Source organism: Rhinatrema bivittatum, chromosome 19 (genome assembly GCF_901001135.1).
Source record: "Rhinatrema bivittatum chromosome 19, aRhiBiv1.1, whole genome shotgun sequence".
In the NCBI taxonomy this organism is placed as follows: Eukaryota; Metazoa; Chordata; class Amphibia; order Gymnophiona; family Rhinatrematidae; genus Rhinatrema; species Rhinatrema bivittatum.
The window spans coordinates 39747992-39770140 of record NC_042633.1 but is presented as its reverse complement, the minus strand read 5'-3'; the positions used below and the strand labels follow the sequence as shown (position 1 = coordinate 39770140).

Genomic DNA, 22149 nt, shown 5'->3' with positions numbered 1-22149 from the left:
ATCTTCAGGTAAGCTGCACAGATTGCTTTCAGAATCAGAACAAAAATAGGAAAATTTGTGAAAAACTGGAAAACAAAGGTTGCACCTACTTGTGAAAATAGCTGGGAGAGATTTTTTTCCTCCTTTGGGGATGGGGCCTGTGACGGTTGGTGCACAAGGTATGGTAGGTTTCTGCCATGGTATCTCTGCATACTGCTTAGTCTCCTCCCCGCTCCACTGTGTGTCTCACTTTTCCCCGCCAAAAGTGTCAGACTTTTCATAATGGCCAGGTTTTGTTTTGTAACAGTTTGCTAGACAAAAACAGCTTTTTGTGTGCTGTAAATGAGTGGGTTGTCAAGCTGTATGTTCTCAGTATATACTCTTGGGCATTGTTACACAGTATGCCTGAATCAATGCTAGTATGTTAGTAAACTAAGGCAAAAAATGTGCAGCAGTTTTATCAGCTATTCCTGCTGCTTGTCTAAAGTGTTGTACGGGACGCGCCCAGCCACTTGCGCACCTCCTGCTTCTATAGACCTATCGGGCAGTTTACAACCCAACAGAAAATGTCCTGCAAAAGTCTGAAAACCTGCTCCATCTGGTCTTGCAGTCCAGAACTTAACCTTCCTTTCGGCAGCTTCCTAAGGAAGCAGGTATTGAGAGAGAATTTTACAGATCTTGTTTGCTGGAGTGTTTGACGTGTGGATTGAATCCACCATAGTGACGTTTTAATCTTGGCTGTTATTGAATGTTTGCTATTGCAAGCCAGCCATGTTACTACTGTACAGGGAAATATTTGTGTTTAAAAAGAGGAAATGAGATTTCTGCGGTGTAGGTAGAAGCTAGGCCCCCACAGCATTTGTTTGTTTTTTTTTTTTAACAAGAAAAGCAAATATTGAGCCCATTGTTGTCTCTGAAAGTTTTTTATTGTTCTTTTGGTCCTTGTGTGGCTCATCTATGTTTTTACTCTCCCTGTTTTAATGTAACTTCTCTTTTCCACTTATACGTTAATTGATTTTTCCCCTTGTTCTAATGTAAACCGGTACGATAAGACCTGGTCTTGAGTGTCGGTATAGTAAAAGAAGTTAAATAAATAAATAAATAAATCTACTTGGAGGAGTGATTGGCAAGGGGCATGTGTAAGATCATGGAACGCTTTCTTATTGCCATTAAATTCCTTTTATTCGGTTGGTGCTTGCCTAAGTACTTCTCTACCTACTGGTTGTATGGTGAAGTTTCTTTTCCCACCCTGAAAGATACAGTGGGGTGAACTGTTATGTTTTTATGCTCCATCTGTGCTCCTGGGTGGGTAACATCAAAACAAAACAAGACCAAACCAAAAGAATTACAGTAGCTTGTGGTAAAAGCTGGCTGAGCAAAACGAGCCGCATTATATCATCGAGATGGGAAACTGTTTGGTTCTCTCTGAGTTGTAATGGTTTGGTTCCATACTTTTCCGGTATGTCCACAGGCTCTGTCCACGAGCTGTTTTTCTTAGGGCTACACTTGCTGCCTGGGTCCTCTCAGGCACGGAAACAGAGGTTAAATAAAAACAGCATGTAAGGTGATATTTCTTTCTTGCAGTAATTCAGTACATTTCTTGACTGTTTTTCGATAGCTGTTCTTCAGGTCACAATGGAAATTCTTCTGGCTTTGTAGAGGGGAGATCTTTATGTTTCTCCTTGGTTCTGTCTTTTCCATTCTGCCTCCTTGGATCTACTTCAGCTTCCTCATGTTGAATCCCACCCAGAACCTAAGCTCTCTGTTGGTTTGGGTTCTGTCTGCTGAGTTCCTTCAAACTTCTCTTTTTGCACACCCATTTCTGCTCCATAAAACTTGATTCTCTTTTTTCATATTTGATGTGACTTCCCTTCTCACCTTGGTTGCTTGCTGGTTTACTGCTCTCATGCTCCTGCTCAAGTTCTGTGCCATATGGACATTTCAGGTAATCTGTTTGGAGGATAGGTACTAAAAGGAAAAGCAAACAAACTTACCATCTCATGTTCCAGGTGCTATCCTGCTCATTGTCTTCAAGTTTAAAAATGGAGACTTCACTTTGCTGATCCAAATGTCTTTTTTTTTTTAACATATGAACATAAGATTTGCCATACTGTGTCAGACCAAAGGTCCATCAAGCCCAATATCCTGTTTCCAGCAGAGGCCAATCCAGGTTACAAGTGCCTGGCAGGATCCCAAGGGGGTAGAGAGATTCCAAGCTGCTTATCCCAGGGTTAAGCAGTGGTTTGCACCAAGTCCACCTTTAATGGGTTATGGACTTTTCCTACGGGAACTTGTCCAAACTTTTTTTTAAACCCAGCCACACTAACAACAGAGTTTAATTATGTATTGAATACAATAATTTGCTCTTATTAGTTTTAAATGTACAACTTAGTAACTTAATTGCTTTTCCCCTGGTCTTTGTACTTTTTGAAAGAGTTACCAACCAATTCAGGTTTATCCACTCCACTCCTCTATCGCATCTCTCCTTAGCTGTCTCTTCTTCAGGCAGAGGGGAATCGTTCCATCTCCTTGATCATTTTGGTCACCCTTCTCTGTACTCCTTCTAATTCCGCTATATCTTTTTTGAGATACGGCGACCAGAATTGCACACGCTATTCAAGATGAGGTCTCACCATGGAGCGATACAGAGGCATTATGATATTCTGGTTTATTCACCATTCCTTTCTTAATTTCTATCATTCTGTTTGCTTTCCTGGCTGCTGCAGCACATTGAGCAGAGGATTTTTAACCTAGCAATGATTTCGCCTAGATCCTTTTCCTGGGTGGTGACTCCCAATGTGGAACCTTGCATTGTGTAGCTGTAGTTTGGCCTGCTCTTCCCAAAGTGCATCACTTTGCACATGTGCACATTAAATTTCATTTGCCATGTGGATGCCCAGTCTCGCAAGGTCCTCTTTGCAGTTTTTCACAATCCTCATGTGATTTAACAACTTTGAATAATTTTGTATCCTCAGCAGATTTGATCAACTCATTCATTCATGCCCAGTCTCGCAAGGTCCTCTTTGCAGTTTTTCACAATCCTCATGTGATTTAACAACTTTGAATAATTTTGTATCCTCAGCAGATTTGATCAACTCATTCATTCCTATCTCTAGGTCATTTATTTTTGGAAGGTGTGGACAAATGCTTTTTGAAAGGCTAGATATAGTAATCAACTGGCTCACCTTTTATCCAGGTGTTTGTCCACACCTTCCAAAAATGGATCCTATTGGTGAGGAAAGATGTTGGCTTTCTTATTAAACTATGATTATATGTTTAATAACTTTGTTCTTTATAATAGTTTCAACCGTTTTTCCTGGCACAGACATCACTCAGCATGCTTTAGTTTTGTGGGGTTATGTTGGCCACCTTCCAGGTTTCAGGTACCATAGCTGATTGTAATGATAGTTTACAGGTCTCCAATGTCATTTTTCAATTCTTTCATCATTCTGGGATGTAGACCATTTGTTTGTCCTATTAAATCTTTCAAGTTCAGATATGTGTTTCAGTTCCTCTGAATTACCACCTTTAAATATCAGTTCTGGCATGGGCACCTGCCTCAGTAAAGACTGAGACGGAGCATTCATTTCATCTCCCTTAGTGCCCCTTTATACAGCCCTCAATCATCTAATGGTCCAACTCCCTTGCAGTCTTTTTCCGTCAAGTCTACCTGAAAAAGTTTGAATGTGTTTTGCTTCCACCGCGAGTTTCTTTTCCTTCTCAATGCTTTGCATCTAAAGCTGTTTTCTTCATCGGGATCCCTTTTCTGAAAGATGTTACTATTGTGGCTGGGATAGCCTCTCTCACCTTGCAATCTGGCCTTCCTTCCTTCTACCATTTTTAATGTGTGCAATGCATCAGTCTGGGCTTCCAGGTATAAGATTTGCAATCTTTTTTTTTTTATTTCATAAGAGTGAAATAGTACCATTTTTAGCCCCCTCCCCCCCCCCCCAAAAAAATAACAATTGTTAAAGCCAGAAAGGTGGTTAAGGCTGTAGCACTTAGCGTGCATAAACCTCCAGTTTGAGTCTCTTATTTGGAGCCATCAGGGTCCTGAAGCTAAAAACAAGAAAGAGAAGAGGGTGGTAACCTCTAGCAGGGTGGCCCCTGCAGGCCACAGAAAAGCCCTACCTGATTAACTTGTAGGAGATGTCCTTCCAGCGCTCAGGGCCGACAGGAGTAGTTGTAAAGCAATCAGTTTCCCAGAGTACCAGAATGAATATCTAATACCCCTCCCGGCATGGGCTACAGTTGGGCTTTTCACATCACAAAAAAACAAATCGCTACTATATTTTTTGCTACTCTGATCCCAATTTAAAAAGCAGATTACGGTATCTTCTTTTGCAAAAGGTTTATTCCATTTATCTGAAGGAAATGTTTGCATCTTGGGCAGTGACCAATGCTGCAGATTTTAGTGCCACTACACAAAATGTGTATTGATCAGCAGCAACCGCTATTCAAGATGCAGTTTCCCTGCCCAGCTCATCCAGAAGAGTTCTTCAGGGTTTGGAGGCCCTCGGAGGGGGCACTGTGGTAAAAACGAGGCCTTCTCCAAAGCTCACTAACGTTAAGATGCAAGGTTTGCAAACATTTTCCAGGTAACTCGTGATCTGGAGTTTGATTTGTAGTTAGGTTTTGTTTTAAATGAGGGGATCACTGTAACGTGATATTTGAGGAAAGTAAAATGGACGTATGCGTTATGTGGTTGGACGTTTCAGCAGGAGAAGCACACTAATGAATAGTGTCTGCATTTTTGTCGAGCAGGCTAGGAATAAACATGAATACTTTTGGATTCTGCTGCTGCCAGTCAGCTTTGGGATTTGATCTGTGCATGCACAGATTTACTGCAGCCACTGGCAGCATTTTAGCATCGTTCCTGTAGCTGGAACCCTATGGTTCTCCATTACATCTACCCTTCAGAGTATGCCCTGGCTACCAGTTGCCCAGAGAGTGGGTTTTTAAAGTGTTGGTCTTGGTTTTTAAAGCTCAGAATTCTGTAGCTCCAGCGTACTTAATACGTACGCTACTAGGATATCAACCAGGTCGGATCCTTTGCTCCCAAGCAACTGATTCTTTTGCAGATAACTCATGTTAAGGCCAAGCTGGCCCGGGTTTTCTCCCATGCAGTCCCTAATAAGCTGCCAAGATGATAATGTGGGGAGGTTTGCATGGAAGTTAGACTTCTCTCTTTCCAAGGAGTGGGGTGGTGGGTAACTGTGAGACGTTTTTATTATGTAACCCACCTTGGGCGTCCTTTGATAGAACCAAGTTTTAAATAGATGAAAAGGCCTGGCACAGCACCATTCTAGAAATGGACATGAAAAGGGTTTTTGAAGCGTGATGTTAGTTTGAGTAATTGTGATCTTGCATGCTGTGGTGAAGTAGGTTATTTTATAATTCTGTCTGATATTAATTCCAATAATAAGTCATTTTTCCCTCTTGCAGACTTCAAGACCTGGAGAAGGATGGTGATGGGTTGACGGAGAAGGTATTCATTCTCTTAGATTCTTGTATCTGGATAACGTTGTCAGTCACATGTCTATGGGTTTGAATTTCCGTGATAGGCTAAAGTTGTTACATTCAGCTCTTGGGTGCAGTGGTCCTCTTCTGGATGACCTGGGTATCCCTTTCTGATCTGTTACTTATGCACATATATGTGTACCTGGCGAGCTTGCTTTCTTGTTCCCCCCCCCCATCTCCTCTCCCATTCTAATGCTCGTCGGGCTTTATCCAGCACTTGGTGGAAACTGCAAGACTTTTCTTCCCTCCTTTTGCTGGTTTTGAGGGATTAAGATGATAAATTGATGGAAGCTCATGTCCAAAAGGCCTTACCGCAAAGTATTTATAGGCTATAAAGTGCAATCTATTTGTTCCTAATTGAAATTATTTGAATTTAAGCTTGTCCCACCACTGTGTTCCAATTTGCTACGGTTTAGTAAGTCTTGATTTTTTTTTTTTTAATGCTGTTAGTGTTTCTAAAGTGGTGTTACTGGGTTGGACCTGATAAGTTTGTGTATTATGCAGGGGACCTGCAATAAGCACTTCTGCTGAAACTGATGAGGAACAGATGTCTTCAACTCTTTTTTTTTTTTTTTTCCTTTCCTAACAATAAAAACAAGAAGAAAAAAGGCAAATGCATTTAAAAAAAAAAATAAAATAAAAGTAAATTATTAGTTCTGGCAGTAAGGGTCCTTACTAGTGCTGAATGTTGGGGTTATAACTCCCCAAGCCTGTGGCATCTCCATTGGCTTCCCATATCTTCTAGAATACGATTAAAGCCGTACCTGAAATGGCCTCTTCATATTTAATAGCTCGGCCCATTATGTATAACCCATTGCAGTCTCAGAGGTCCTCCCAAGAAGCTTGGCTTACTGGGACCAGCAAGAGCTTTCTTTCTTGCTGATCTTCAGTTGTGAATACTTTGCCTGATGCAATGTCGAGATACTGGGACTTTAAAAACATGTCGCTTTAGGAAGGCGTGAATGAGGGTTAGACATGAGTTCATGAATTTTGGATGTTATGTGTTGTGCAATGCGTTGATAATGTGAGAAACAGAAATGCTGATCCTCTGCTTTAACTATCAGTTATTGATCATGGAGAGAACTGGTTACTTGGAGCACTGGGCTTTTAATCTCCCTATTGTCGGCCATGTTAAAATGCAGCTGTAAGGCTGCATCTGCTCATTTCAGAGGCAGATGTTATTTCTGAAGTCCGCTTCTAAAGTGCGTTGGCATTCACTTCAGATGCACAGTCCCTCTCATACAACACTTGAGCTGAATTTGTTTATAGCTGACCACTAAATGCTACTGTAGCAGATGTCCAAACAGTACTTAGATTGAGGATCCACTGTGAAGTCAGCTCCATGCTAATGTGCTTGTGAGAGGCCAGCAGAAATCCTTTCTTGTGATCTTGAGCTGTCTGGTTTGAAAGCAGGGCCTTGGCAGTAAAGGTGTGGCTTTTGTCTGCAGGAGTGTGTGAAGGAGAAGCTTAGTCTGGTGCATGGCTTCCTGCAAGCAGAGGCGCAGAATCAGCTGGACGACTTAGAGAGCAGGTTCCACAAAGAGGAACTCTCGGAGGTGGGTATCTGGGCACTTCAGGCCTGACCTCTTTTTGCTTTTGGTAACCTTTTACGTAGACTTTTCGGGAGCATGTTTAACAATACCAAAACCCCCGGATGCAGTCTCTCCCATTTTTGTAATAAAGCTTTGAAGCCCTTTAGCTCCGCCCAGGTGAAAGTGCAGGCGTTCTTCCACAGCTTTGTTAGTCTTTAGACTTCCTGTATTTTCTGTCAAGACTCCCATCTGTCTTTTTTTAGAAATCTGTCTTATGTCCATGCATAAACAAGACTGAACCCATTCTTTTTACTGATCACCCCGTCTCCATGCCCAGGGAAGACAGATTGCTGGTGTGCGCACATCAGCGGGCCCTGCTAGGCAGGATGCTTCGGAAATGACGTGGAAGGGGACATGCTTGGGACCGATAGGGAAGGTTTCTTCTTTCTGCCATCATTTCCCATCTTCCTGTCCAGGAGGGATACCTGACTAAAGTGAAAGATCTGCTCGGCAAGGAGCTGTGTGTGGGGAACCGAGGCTGTGCCCTGACTCAGAAATCCAACGGCTGTGCTGAGAACGGGACTTACATCAGCGACGAGGACGCCAGCAAAAACGGGCACCACGGGGACGAGAACAGTACCATGGAAACGGAGGAGGCGGCGGCAGCCCTGGGCTCCAAAGGCCGGAAAGGGAGACGGAGCAAGCAGAACGCAGAGCCTAAAAGTAATTTCATAAGCCGGGCGCAGCCTCACCACGCACCGGGAAGGTTTGGGGGGAACTTGTTTTGCATGCTAGGGATACGTCTCCTCCCCCTAATTGTACACATTGCTTGTGTATACATTCAGAGCATGAAATGTAAAGCGTCCAAGTCACAACGATGCTCTGAGGGGATTTTGCTTTTAAAGAAATTGGAGCATTGTTTTGCCATGAGGGAGGAAATCTCAAGCATCAGATGTGCAATGAAGGACAAGTATTTGGAACAAGAGGGAGGTTTTTGTTTTGTGTCTGTTAAATCCTCCTCTCCTTACTCCTTCCAAAAAGGAAATGGCAAACTTAATAAATCCTGTGCCATGGTATTTTAATGACGCGCGTGAGAGGGTACAGCAGAATGCCTTCTAACGTTTGGCCTTTCTTTCTTACTGAACTGCTCTCCTGCTCGTCAGGCTTTTGCTTGCTCTTTTTAAGAACTGCCGCATGTTGGAGGTTAAACCTTGTGTATAAATTTTGTTTCCAAAATCACCAGGTGGTTCCAGGGTTACCCGAAGCTCTGGCAGACAGCCTACAATTCTGTCCATGTTTTCCAAAGGGTCAGTACGTCCTGTGCCTTTCTCTCTTGGGTTGGGTTTCTGTACTTCCTTGTGCAGAGACACAAAATTGACACCACTATTGCTTTAGGTTTGATGTAGAATACTGGAAGGGGCTAGGAAGCTAATTGTTTTACACCCACACTATAAAACATCCTCCGTTCCCTGACATCCCCGGATCAGTCCAGATCCCTGCCAGCAGATGGAGACAGAGAGAGTTTCACTGCCACTGCTTTATAATCCCTGCTGCCACCTGCAGTTCCTCAATATTTCTCTGTCTCCAGCAGATGGGGGCTGGTGCATAAACCTGCAGTTCTGAGGTCTGGTGAATCTTTTCTTGTTTGGGTGTGAGCCCTTCCTCCCAGGGATGTTTGGGTCCTGGTGGATCCTTCCCTATCTGGTCGAGGTGGACGAGCTGGAGGTTGGTGACCCCTTTTGTATGCTCGCTCCTTTAGTCTGTGGGGTGTAAATCTGGTGGTCCCCTTCACGAGGCTGCTCAAGGCGGCTGGTATTTTTTTTTTTTTCTTTTCATCAGCTTGCCTTTCTGCTTATTTCTTTTTGCCTTTTGCTGAACCTGAGCTGGACAGCTCCGTGTTCTCTGCAGAGGAGAGGCTGACCAGAGTTTTAAAGAAGTTTTAAGGGGAAAAAAGAAAGGTAACGCCGTCTCGCGGGCAGATCTCTCCCTCCGGTCCCTGTTTGCAGCGGGTGGCAGGCTTGGCAGGGGGCTTTTCCCGCCAGTTTCAGCTTGGTTTGCGGCTCTGTTTGTCATGCCTGTGATGCAGGATCGGTGCAGCCTGTGTTTCGGGGGGAGAGGGTCCATCGGAGGCTCTGGCGACCGCGAGAGGCAGGAACCGTCGTTCAGGCTCTCCCCCGAGGATTTCTGTGCTGTGCGGACCGCGGCAAGCCTCTGATTTCCTCCTACGTAGGAATGGCGGCCATTTTGGCTCCCCCCGGCAGTGTGGTCTGTTCAGAGCATTTTTCTCTGGCCCACCCAACCACGGAAGAGGGTCTTGGGGTGGGGGGCAGATGAGGCAGTGTGCTTAGATCTGCCAGTGCCTGCATCCACGGAGACTGTGCCCCCACAGCTCTCTCGGGCTCCTCGGGCCTTTCCTGCTGATTTTGTTCTCCTGCTGCATGAGGCATATTTAACTCAGCAGGCAGGCTTGGATAGCCGCTTCGTCCTCTAGTTGGTCAGAGAGGCGCTCCGGGGCCTGAGCAATGGTGTATAACTAACGGGGCACAGGTCTTATGGTCTTTGGTGTCTCAGGTTTTATTTTTCCTTCAAGAAGGTTTGATCAAAGTCCTGGCTTTCAACTCCCTCAGGTAGCGGCTCTGGCTTGTCTGTGGTAGAGTTGAGGGTCACATGTTGTCCTCTCATCCTGATGTGGTTCGATTTCTTTGGGGGGTTAAGAATTTGCACCCTCTGGGTAGGAGAGTTTGTCCATCCTTTAAACTTAATCTAGTTCTCAGAGGTTTGTGTGAGCCACCTTTTGAACCTGTCCACAGGGCGACTCTCGAGGATTTGACCTTGAAGGTCGTTTTCCTTGCTGTGATCCATTCCTTCAGATCTCAGATTCAGGAGTGTCCTTGCGGACGGTTCCCTTGTTTCTTCCCAAGGTGGTATCGGCTTTTCGTGTTAATCAAACTGAAGCTTCCGCCTTTCCCAGAATTGGATGCTTCTGCGTCTCTTGTGCGGGAGCTTAGGCTGTTGGACGTCCGTAGGTATCTCAAAGTAACAAATGATTTTAGGAGATCTGATCATCTGTTCATTTTATGGAGTGGTGCAAAGAAAGGTACCCAGGCTTCCAAAGCTACCATTGTGAGGTGGCTTAAGGAGGCTATTGGGCCGGCACACGTTCTCAAAGGCCGTCATTTGCCTGAAGGTTTGAAGGCTCACTCTACACGTTCTCAGGCGGCCTCGTGGGTGGGGGCCCAGTTGGTTTCACCACAGGAAATTTGTAGGGCGGTGACTTGGAAGTCGCTGCATATTTTTGCAAGGCACTACCGTCGAGCTGTAGGGGATCTGAAGTCTCGGTCTTTTGGAGTCAGTGTTGCAAGCAGGATTCTCCAGGTCCCATCCTGAGGAGGGAGGTTTGGTACATCCCAGGAGTCTGGATTGTTTCGGGTACAGGGAAAGGAAAACTGGTTCTTACCTGCTAATTTTCATTCCTGTAGTACCACAGATCAGTCCAGAACCTGCCTGATCCATGGAGGTGGGGAGTCATCAGCTCAGCTGTAATCTTTTTGGTACAAATTTTTAAGGTTATGGAATATAGACTGCGAAGACTGTTTTCAAGGTTTTACAAGTGTTTTGTGCTTGGGTACAGTTCAATACTGAGGAACTGCAGGTGGCAGCAGGGATTATGAAGCAGCGGCAGTGAAACTCTCTCTGTCTCCATCTGCTGGCCAGGGATGGATAATCCCAGGAAGGAAAATTAGCAGGTAAGAACCAATTTTCCTGTTCAGGCTTTGTTCTACCACCAGTAATAACTGCAGCTCGCCCCACACTATTGGAAACATCCAAAAGACTTTCCGATCGCATAGTGTGAAAAAGAAAACTCAACACAATTTCCACTACACTCACCCGAGCAAGAGCCTGGGAAATTTTGTCTGCACCTTCCAGGAGGCGAGTAAAACTTACTGGAAGCAGCAGCAGCTCAGATGCTGCTAAACAACGCCTTTCATCTTTTGGCTTCGTGGCAAATTGGTTGAAATTCTAACAAATGTATGAAATAGTTTTTGAAAGGGGCAAGTTATAAGCTGAAGGACTTTGTGTCTGCATTCCCAAAGGAGTCTGTCTGGTGGGGGGGGGGTTGTTTGTTTTTCAGCTGTTGCTGAGTGGTTTGAGCAGACTCTGAAAAAAACAATGAGCTCTGCTTTTTCAGACTTGTTTTGATAGATGTGTTACAGTTTTCCATGTCCTACCTAACAGGTCAAACAAGCGCAAGTCTGGCGATGTGAACGGAGATGTGAAGATGGAAAGCGAGGCGAAAGAGGAGGTGGAGGAGCAGACAACAGAGAAGGTATTAGGGCCTCGCTGGGCCTCCTCTTAGATCCTTTGTACAAGAGGCTTGAAGGATTTCCTGTGCTGTTGATGCCTGCAGGAATCCCCTTGTTAGACTGCTGTCTGTCTGTGCGTGTGTCTGTGTCTGTGCGCGTGTGTCTGTCTGTGCGCGTGTGTCTGTGCGTATATATACACACACGCAGACACACCCATACCCTCTCTGTAGACTCTGCTGCTTGTGTTCACACGAGAATGGGATTGGAGAATAAGTAACCGATCCTTCCCCATCAAAGGGATTTTGTTCAAGGAATAGCAAATGCTGCATTGAACACGTGCGAGTGAAGGTTTGGAGCCCACACCAGGGTTAAGTTTGAGTACAAATGGACCCTGTTTAATCCTGCAAAGAGCGGGGATCTGAGCTGGAACTGAATGTTGTGTGTGAGAATAGGGCGAGTTGGAAGGCCAGAGCGTGCCATGCGATAGATAATGCGTCCCAGCACCATGTAGATTAGCTTAAAGAGAAGATTCGGGGTGTACTGAAAGGTTTTCTGCTTGCCATGCTTTATAAAGGTCAAAGGGGAATAAAGCGTGTATATATCAGGTGCTACTTTTTTACTGGGCTAGCTTTCCAGAGCTTTCCCTTCCTCGGGTGTGAATAGTGAGCAAAAAATTGTTTACCAGGAAATATAAGTGGATCGTAAATTATTCTGGCAATCCTATGCCAGTTGGAGAGATTGTAAGCGAAGCTTCTGATTGAAACACTGATCCGTTACGTAATTCCCTTTGATGGTAGCATAATAATTAATCTGGGGCGGGGGTTGGGTTAGGTTGTGGGGAGGGGGGTTCATGGGGAAAAAGACAATGGAAGAGAAGGAAGAAAATACTGTAATAAAGGAAAACTTAAAACAATCCAGGAAGTTAACACTTTTGAAGCCAAAATGAATCGGATACTTTGGAGCTGACAAGAGAGGCCAGTAAAGAGGTATCACCTGATGTGCTTGGATCTTTGGCTTTTATTTGTCAAACTTCTTACTTCTGAGTATTCAAGTGTAGTTACATGGCAACAATGCTCCTTTCTGTAAAGATTGCTCAACCTTGAATTTTCTGCCCCCTTCTCTTTAAGGAACAAGATGAAAAGCGAATCAAAGTTGAAGCCAAAGAAGATGACGGGTAAGACAGCAGCCTTGATCTATTTAAAAAGAAAAAAAAGAATTGAAGCCTCTGCTGTAGGAGGCAGTCCCATTCTGATGAGGTCATCAGACCCAGCCTGTGTTCTTTCCCTGCAGAGCCCCCCCCCCCCCCCCCCCCGTGTATTCTGCTGTCAGCTCCGGTGAGCTGGACTGAGTTCACCTCCGCCAGTGCCCGCAGGCCCTTCACAAGCTCCACGGCCCTGATCCCTTCATTTTACAACGCGAATGTGTTGTCTTCTCTCTAGGTCTCCGGCACAAGAGGACATTCCCATGGTTAAAACTCTGCAGCCTGCCAAGGTACGCTGCACCTCTGATGTCCATGTAGCTTAGGTTTTCATTGGAGTGCAAAGCCACTCAGATTCTTGTGGCGTTTGTGGTCATCTTCTGAATCAGTTCTGAATGTGAAATTGAATAATTGATGGTTGTACTACTTAAATGAATTGGCTCAGGTAGTTCCCTTTGAAAACCAGACATGGGTCAGGTGTGGTCTGTGGGGAGAAGTACATGCCAAGCTTTGATGTTACAGCAGCATTTGACACGGTGAACAGCTTGAAGCAATTGGGATCACTGGTGGTGGTGGTGTTCTTGTATGGTTTAGTTCTTTCCTTAAATCAAGAAAATGAGTTGTTTTTTCATTCTTCCTGGTATGAAACTCCCTGTGCTGGTTCTTAGGGTTCAGATTTAGCCGCAGCTTTGTTTAATATTTACAGGAGACCTTTGTGTTTCTTGCTTGAAGTGCAGTCTCTAACATTTAGACTTTCTACAGATGACCTACAACTGTATTTTCCTGTAAAGAAGAATTCCTGAGCACATTGTGCTCAAACTTATTAATGACTGGATGCTTAGGCGCCATCTACTATTGAATGCTCAAAGCTGAAGCAATCTGTTCCTCCCGTGATCTTGATTTTTTTTTTGGCAAAGCACAATATTAGATCTTTGCCGTTATTAAATACTGAGATCCAGTTTTCAAATTCAGTGCAAAATTTGGGGGTAATTTTCGACTGATGCCTTAGTTCTAAGGCTCATTTGCATAGTGTTTTGAAATGTGGTTATTTTAAATTACGGTAGCTACATCATTTGAAATATGATTTCCAAACCATTGTTCAGGCCTTTGTATGGCTTCGGTAGATTACTGCAATTCTCTTTTTGTTGGTTTGCCAGATGTTTCGCTTAGAGCTGTACAGGTTTGGTAAAATTGAGCTGCACGGCTTGTATTTGGGGGCCAGCGATATGATGATGTTTCTCCCTGGCTCAAGGAGCTTCATTGGCTTCCTGTGAGGTTCGAGTTACTTTCCCTTGTTTTTAAGGTACTGACGTATAAGGATCCTGCTTACATAGCTGATCGTTTGCAGATTTATATTCCTAGTCGTAATCTGCGTTCTGCTGATAAGAATTTGTTAGTTCCTTCCTTCAAAATAGCTCAAGTGCCCTACTTTTGTGGCATGCCTTACCTGGAACTTTGCGAGATCTGGAAGATATAAAATCATTTCAAAAGCATACTAAGGCCTACCTGTTTACTTAAGTGTTTCCTTATTAATCTTTTTTTTAAGTTATTAATGTATATATTTTATGTATTGTTAGATTTAAATGTTTATGTATTTTGTTTTTTTAAGCTGTTTTATATTGTAATCCGTTTAGCACACTGATTATAAATGGAATAGAAATACTTTTAAATAAAGTAATCTCTACGGCTCAACTCTCGCCCGCGGGTAAGGGCGCATGTACCTTTTAGGAACCTGAAGCCGTCCTGCACGAGTTTGGGCAGACGCAGGGTGGCATGCTGCTGTGACTGCGGGGCACATGGCCGATAGATGGCCTCACACGATGCCAAGGAAGAGGCAGCACAGCTTCTATAGTTGATAAAACTTGTGTGTTTTATCCCTCCTGGCAGACTACCCCACCAAAGTGCATGGAGTGCAGACAGTATCTGGATGACCCCGACCTGAAATACTTCCAGGGAGATCCTGACAATGCTGTAAGTGCACCAGAGACGCATTAAGACGTGCCCATTGCCACTTAAAACAAAGCTTATGGAAGTGAAGAATCACCATTCTTGGTACCTTTTTTTTTTTTTTTAATTTAGTGTTCTTGCTGTAGGAAAATGTAAGTCTCTGTAGTAATGAAGTGGCTTAGGTGATTCTGTCTCCAACTCTTATCCATCCTGCTTTCCAAACCATTGAACCCAAGTACACTACCATTCCCACCATTTTTTATTCTTGTTTGCCTTCGTGGTGCTGTCTAAGAAGCTAACTTTTTTTTCAGCAGGCCCATGCCCCATGTCCTTTAGATCCTACATATTATTATTGTTTTCCTCTGCTCTAACTCTATGCATGGAAAGCTTTCCTTTTCCTGTAAACCAGTGCAGGTTTACACTATCCTGCCAGCAGATGGAGACAGGACCACAGCCTTTCAGTGACATCATCACGGCAGACAGAGCCCTTGCCAGTAAGAGTCAATAACCCCATTTCAGAGTGACCATGCTTGACTGTACTTGATGGCTATTCAAGCTGTCCGTTTTCTTCCCGGGACTAGGGTTCTATGTTGTCATCCTACTTTTTTTTTTGTTAGAAAGACAGAGGCTACTTTTATCTAAGGCAGTGCTTCTCAACCCAGTCCTCAGGGCACTCCTAACCAGCCAGGTTTTCAGGATATTCACAATCAATATGCTTGAGAGAGATTTGCATGCACCTCTTCTATTGCACCTCTATCTATTTCATGAATATTCATTCTGGATATCCTGAAAACCTGACTAGATATGTGTACCCTGAGGACTGGGGTGAGAAGCACTGATCTAAGTGGTGCTATTTTTTTTTTTTTTTTTTTTTGTACAGTTATGTTTTCCTCCTGCTTGGGAAGTGAACAATTAGTGGCTGTGATAGTCGCCACTTCTCTGTGGTATTTCGAAGATATCTTCTCCCTTGCCCTTCCCCTCTCCACCTTTTTTTTTTTTTTAATTCTTCCTGGGAGTCCCACATACCCAGATCAGTCCAGACTCCTGGGGTTATGCATCCCTGCCAGCAGATGGAGACAGAGAGAGTCTCACTGACACTGTACATAACCCAGTGTGCCACCTGCAGTCCCTCAGTATTTCTCTGTCTCCAGCAGTTCCTTGTATGTACCCAGATCAGTCCAGACTCCTGGGTTTTACCTCCCTGTCAGCAGATGGAGACAGAGAGAGTCTCACTGACACTGTACATAACCCAGTGTGCCACCTGCACTCCCTCAGTATTTCTCTGTCTCCAGCAGTTCCCTGTATGTACCCAGATCAGTCCAGACTCCTGGGTTTTACCTCCCTGCCAGCAGATGGAGACAGAGAGAGTCTCACTGACACTGTACATAACCCAGTGTGCCTCCTGCATTCCCTCAGTATTTCTCCCTCCCCCCTCCCCCCTCCCAAAAAACACAAGGAACGAGTTAGAGGAATCTGTGCAGTGTTGGGGGGAGGGGGGAAACTACCTTTGCTCGGGGAGCTCAGCGATTTTCAGCAGCTTTTCTGCCTGCAGAAGAGACCGAGTGTTGGCTCCATGGCGCTGAGGGACTGTTCCCTTGCCGACTGTCGATGTGCGGGGAGGAACAGCATGCGCGAGCGGCATGGCGTTCGGGGGGTCTGCATCGAGCATAGCTGCACCCTTAGAACAAGCCTCGCGGGTGCTGAGGTCTAGTACTGAGGATTTCCCTCTCAGTGGGCAAATGGCCATGTTCGATTCCCTAGCAGCTTCGGTGGGAAAAGGCAGGGGAATCCCCTCAACTACTGCCGGCAGTTCCCTGTCCCGCGGAGGTGCGGAGAGGTGCTTGCACCGAGGAGGGGGTCTCTGGCTCTCGAGGAGGACTACTGCCGGTTTTAATTTGCTTATGTGCAAAGCTTGTTTAGCCCCAGTCTCCAGGGATTCTCGACAAGTCAAGAGGCCTGAGCTGTTGAGAAGCTCTTTAGGCTTTCGATGATTTTTTGTTGTTAGGCGTTGGACAGATCTGGCCTAAGTGTGGTGAAGGTGCAGGCAGGCTTTGCTTATGTGTGTGGTAGGCTGTGGCAGCGGTTCTTTTTCTGCATGTTTAGTTGTGTGCGTATTCTCGCCGTGTGGCGGTTGCATTCGCAGGGACCTGTGTGTGTAAAGCTGTGGCCTAGACTTGAGCACTTAACGTCTGCGACTTAGACTCGAGCGTGTGTATTTGCGCAGTTCCCTGTACATACCCAGATCAATAGGTACTTGTGCACGCAAGGTACAGAGAAGGGCAACCAAAATGATAAAGGGGATGGAACAGCTCCCCTATGAGGAAAGGCTGAAGAGGTTAGGGCTGTTCAGCTTGGAGAAGAGACGACTGAGGGGGGATATGATAGAGGTGTTTAAGATCATGAGAGGTCTAGAACGGGTAGATGTGAATCGGTTATTTACTCTTTCGAATAATAGAAGGACTAGGGGACACTCCATGAAGTTAGCATGGGGCACATTTAAGACTAATCGGAGAAAGTTCTTTTTCACTCAACGCACAATAAAGCTCTGGAATTTGTTGCCAGAGGATGTGGTTAGTGCAGTTAGTGTAGCTGGGTTCCAAAAAGGTTTGGATACTGAGGGACTGACTGCAGGTGACACCTGACTTATGTACAGTGTCAGTGAAACGTTCTCTGTCCTCATCTGCTGGACTGATCTGTGCTACTGTTGGAAAGAAAATCAGCAGGTAAGATCTCATTTTCCTTTAGCTATAGTACAGGACCTTACTTGAAAGTCTGCACTGCCTGTGTAACTCTGGATCCCTTTCAGCTGGAGGAGCCAGAAATGCTGACAGACGAGCGCTTGTCCCTGTTTGATGCGAATGAAGATGGATTTGAAAGTTACGATGACCTGCCCCAGCACAGAGTGACTTCTTTCAGGTAGTGAAATGTGCTTTCCAGATCCCCAAGGGAGCCTGGTTCCTTGCTCAAATGTTTTAAGAATTTGGAATAGAGGCTGCTGTGTTATAATATTGTAAGGGATGGTATTTAATATTCAGTAACGGAGCGTGGAACCTCTTAGAAAGGAGGATGTGGAACTACATTTGATTTTCATGCCTTTTCATCTCCCCCCCCCAGTATTTATGATAAAAAAGGCCACCTGTGCCCATTTGATTCTGGCCTCATCGAGAGGAACGTGGAGCTGTACTTCAGCGGCGTGGTGAAACCCATCTATGACGACAATCCTTGTCTGGATGGTAAGTCCCTTGCAGGAATGGGGAGAAGTTAAAATCCCGTGCTCCTTGGCCTGGGTGCTGCCCTCCCAGCAGAGGAAAGGTCCTTCTGAGGAACCGCTTTCTAGTCCAGTAGTAGGCAAGCGTGCATCGCATTTCTAGGTTCAGGAAAGTCCCAGCGAGGCAGGAGAAGGATTATTACAGTGGGGAGAAAAACAGGGGAGCTCTGGTGCCTTCCTGGTAATTTGGGGCTGTTAATAAGATTTGCCATTGGAGCTGTTGCCTACACTGTTGGTTTTGCTTCTTCTTCCCTAGGCGGAGTTCGAGCCAAGAAGCTGGGGCCCATTAACGCCTGGTGGATCACTGGATTTGATGGTGGCGAAAGAGCTCTGATTGGCTTTACTACAGGTACAGGCTGAAGAGGAGAAACCTGCTGTGCACCGGGAGCTTTCACTCCAGCTCTTTTTCCCTGAGCTAAAGCAGCAGCTCCCTCTCCAGTTTAGCCTTTGTTTTCTCGTTTCCGGTGCCTCAAGGCTTAGCCCACTTAAACCTATGGAGGATAACTTGTGTCTGTGCATTGCCATCAGGGCGGCCCGGGTTTGATTTCTGGACTTGGCTTTGGATGCTGTGGAGTCAGAGCTCCCTGCACAGTAGGATTTTGGGGTGGAGCTGCAGTCTGAGGACTGTCGCTGCACTAGATGGATTACAGAGGGTGGAGAGTTGGGGAAATCCCAAAATAGCCGCGAGGGAAGCATTATGGTGCTGTCGCCCTAGCTGGGTCCAGTTCTGATTGAACTGAAAGCTCAGCAGAATAAGGGGTAGGTACCAGGTTAAACCTTTGACCCTTGGATGTATTCACTGTGGCGTAAAGCACCGACTTGCCCTGCGTAGTGGAAAAGAGTGCTTTGTCCCCCTAATTATCCAGAGGGTGAGTTAACTTTAAATGCCCTTCCCCAGCGTTTGCTGATTATATCCTGATGGAATCCAGCGAGGAGTACGCCCCCATCTTTGCGCTGATGCAGGAGAAGATCTACATGAGCAAGATAGTGGTGGAGTTCCTGCAGAACAATCCGGACGTCTCTTACGAGGATCTGCTCAACAAGATTGAGGTGAGGGGATAAGGAACAAAAAGCCGCATGGTCCCTGCTGCTGCTGCTGCTTCTGTGTCCGTGTCGCATGCGGACTCTTGCAGGAAGCTCTCGGGCGCTTTGCTCGGGGTCGGTGCAGGATTCCTTCCCTCTTCTCTGGTGCTGTGGGTTGGCTCCACGAGTTTTCCTCTCTTTCAGACTGCTGTTCCTCCCGCCGGGCTGAACTTCAATCGTTTTACGGAGGACTCGCTGCTACGGCACGCTCAGTTCGTGGTGGAGCAGGTGGAAAGCTACGATGAGGCCGGGGACAGTGACGAGCAGCCAGTCATCATCACGCCCTGCATGAGGGACTTAATTAAATTAGCAGGTGTCACTCTGGGCAAAAGGTAGGAACCTAGAGCTGTAAAGATGAGAACTTTGGAGCTACTTCCATGGCAAAGTAAAATTTCCTAGCGTGTAGCCAGATGGACTCAGAACCAATGGGTTATGGGCTCCCCCTGCCAGCAGATGGAGACAGAGTCAGATTTCAAAGCTGACATCATCCTAAATATACCCCTGCACTGACGTCAGCCATTCAGTATCTCTCCGTCTCCTAGCAGATGTGGATTGTACCTTCCCCTATCGGGAACGCAGTACTCTTTAGAAGAGGAAATGTTACCTTTAAATTGGAGAAAGATCGAGCCCCGCTCTCCTGAGCTGATACCTGTGGGTCCCTCCCCCCTTTGAGAATTCCTGAGGCAATTTCCGAGATTCCTTGGTCCAGTAGCCGGTTCCTGGCGTGGACTTTGCTGCCGAAGCAGCTGAAAGCCAGCGAGTGCAGGAAGCAGAGCACGGCAGTGACAACCTAAGCGCCCCCCCCCCCCCCCCCCCCACAGCCGGTGACTGTCTCTATACTCAGCCAGTAAGCGCTGAGCCCAGGTAAGAAAATAACTCCTCCAATTCAGAGAACTGGAAGGGCCTCGGTAAGTCTTTCCTCTGGTCTCCTTGCTCACCGCGCGGTAGCGACGACCTTCCCAATCCTGTTGGGTAAAGGGAAGGGGCTTCCCAGAAGGTTGAGCGGCTCCGCTTCAGGCTCGGTGGGCTCTCCACGTGGCAGGCCACGGCGGCGCCATCTTGCGCGCGGTTTGGTTCAGCACCATTTTCCCCGCATTGACTGTCGTTACTCATAGTGCGGGACGGCCCTGTTGTGTGCCTAATGCGTACGCTGCTGTGCACATAAGTACACGCTCACAACTATGGCTATGGTTCCAGCAACAAAGAAGCACAAGGGAAACTCTTTGTGCTGCCTGCCTTATTAGGGCTGCACAGTCTGACCTAGAATCCTTCCTATATTAGCACTGTGAGGAAGCCCATGGAGGGCTGGACTCTCACAACTTCTCCCAGCCACGACCCTGAATCTGAGCAATCTGGGGCTGCGTCCTCTCCGGGAGACGGTTCCTCCTGGGCTAGGTATGGACCCAGCGACCTTTTCTTGGGTGGAATTCTTTCAGAGCCTTCAAGCTTTTGTTCAGGCGCCGTCATCTTCTGCTCCTGCCCAGTCCAATCCCCAGCTGGGAAGGCCTCGTCCTCCCAGCCCTATTAGCATGCCTCAGGACATGCATCGCCTCACCAAAGGTATCCCTGACAGGGACCCAAACACCACGGACGGCGAAGGGAATGCAGCCTCATTGGAGGATGGGGCAAATCCCTCCAGGCCTGGAGCCATGCTGTACCATGCTACGGTTTTTCCACAGAAGAATTGCCAGCCCTGGTCTCCTAGACCCTGAAAGTTCCCGGCACGGACCCTATGTCGGAACCAAAGAAGAATCCCATCCTGGTGTCCCTATGGAATGCATCTTGCAATTTCCCGATGCTGGAAGCCATCCAGGAGTTGACTGACCTGGAGTGGGATGCCCCAGAAGCAAACTTTAAAGGAGGTAGGGCCTTGTACCCTCTGGACCCGGTGGCCAAAGAATGCCTGGTCTGCACCATTTCGGAGTGAACTATGCTAGTAGAGGGAGGAGTGGCCTTGAAGGATGCGCACAATAAACGGTTGGAGTCCATCCTTAAGCAAGCCTTTGACGCAACAGATCGCTTCCTGTTGTGCCCTGGTGGCTCACTCGTGTCTGCTTCTCTCTCTCTCTTAAGAGAGGCAGATAGCTCAGGGGCACATTCCAGAGAGGCGATAGAACCCACCACAGCCTTCCAGCAGATGCAAGCTCTAACCTAGTGCATACCTTGGCCAAAGGAGTAGCCTCAGTGGTGGTGGCCAGAAGACAGCTATGGCTGCGAAACTGGTCAGCAAACGCGACCTCTAAGGCAAACCTCACAAAGATGCCCTTTAAGGTATCCCTCTTATTCAGAAGCGAATTGGAAAAGCTAGCCAGTAAGTGGGGGTGAATCTCCAGTGCCTCGGCTACTGGAAGATAAGAAAAAGAGGTCACAGCGCCTCTTGCCCATGAGCTGTAAGGCCAGGAGCTTCCGGCCCTACAGAAACTCATTTCAGACATCTCGGCCCTCGGGAAGGTCTCAGTTCTTTCGGAGCCGACAACCAAAAAGAGGAACTGGTTCGGGATCAGGTTCAACCCAAACTTCCCAATGAAGTTTGGCCGACCCATCCATGGGACGAGGAGATAGGGGACTGACTATCTCTCTTCTATCAGCAGTGGTTCGAGATCACGTCAGACAAATGGGTACTTGACATCATACAAGAAGAATATGCTCTGAAATTTCGCAGCATTCCTCGGGACTTGTTCATGATGTCACCTTGCCACTCCCAGCACAAAAAAACTGGCAGTGGAATCCACGTTGATAAGGCTCCTCAGTTTGAGGGCTCTAACCCCGGTATCTACACCCCAGGAAAATATGGGGCGTTATTCCATCTATTACGTCGTACCCAAGAAGGATCTCATCCTAGATCTCAAGAGCGTCAATTGTCATCCATGGATAATTCATTTCCACATGGAAACTCTTCACTCAGTCATAATTGGCCATACAACCGGGAGAGTTCTTAACCTCCCTGGACCTCTTGGAGGCCTACCTTCATACCCAATCCGTCAAGACCACCAGCTTTTCCTACGCTTTGCGGTACTGGCCCGCCGTTATTGCCCTTTGGCCTGGCAATCGCCCCCCAGAACATTCTCCAAGATTGAAGAAAGAAGGGATCCTGGTACACCCTTACTTAGATGACTGGTTGATCCGAGTGAAGTAGTTGGAAGAGAGCCTCCAGGTGACCAGCAGGGGTCAGGTCCCTGCTTCAGAAACTCAGTTGGGTCATGATCATGGACAAGAGCAGCCTCAAGCCATCCTTAGAGTACCTGGGAGTCTGGTTCGACAAAGTTTTCCTCCCTCCCTTCCTCGAGGATAAGGAAACTGATGTGCCAAGTGCGTCTG

At 46.5% G+C, this 22149-nt stretch overlaps 1 protein-coding gene across 1 annotated transcript in view; it reads left to right on the top strand.

Annotated features, from left to right (window-relative positions):
* DNMT1 (DNA methyltransferase 1) overlaps window positions 1–22149 on the top strand; it is a 39052-nt gene that overhangs the window by 2217 nt on the left and 14686 nt on the right. Inside the window, 13 exon segments of the mRNA XM_029585327.1 lie at window positions 5425–5467; window positions 6948–7055; window positions 7508–7754; window positions 8275–8338; window positions 11268–11358; window positions 12463–12509; window positions 12775–12826; window positions 14421–14504; window positions 17287–17396; window positions 17595–17713; window positions 18005–18097; window positions 18647–18798; window positions 18976–19163. Of these exon segments, the coding sequence (XP_029441187.1) occupies window positions 5425–5467; window positions 6948–7055; window positions 7508–7754; window positions 8275–8338; window positions 11268–11358; window positions 12463–12509; window positions 12775–12826; window positions 14421–14504; window positions 17287–17396; window positions 17595–17713; window positions 18005–18097; window positions 18647–18798; window positions 18976–19163 (1398 nt within the window).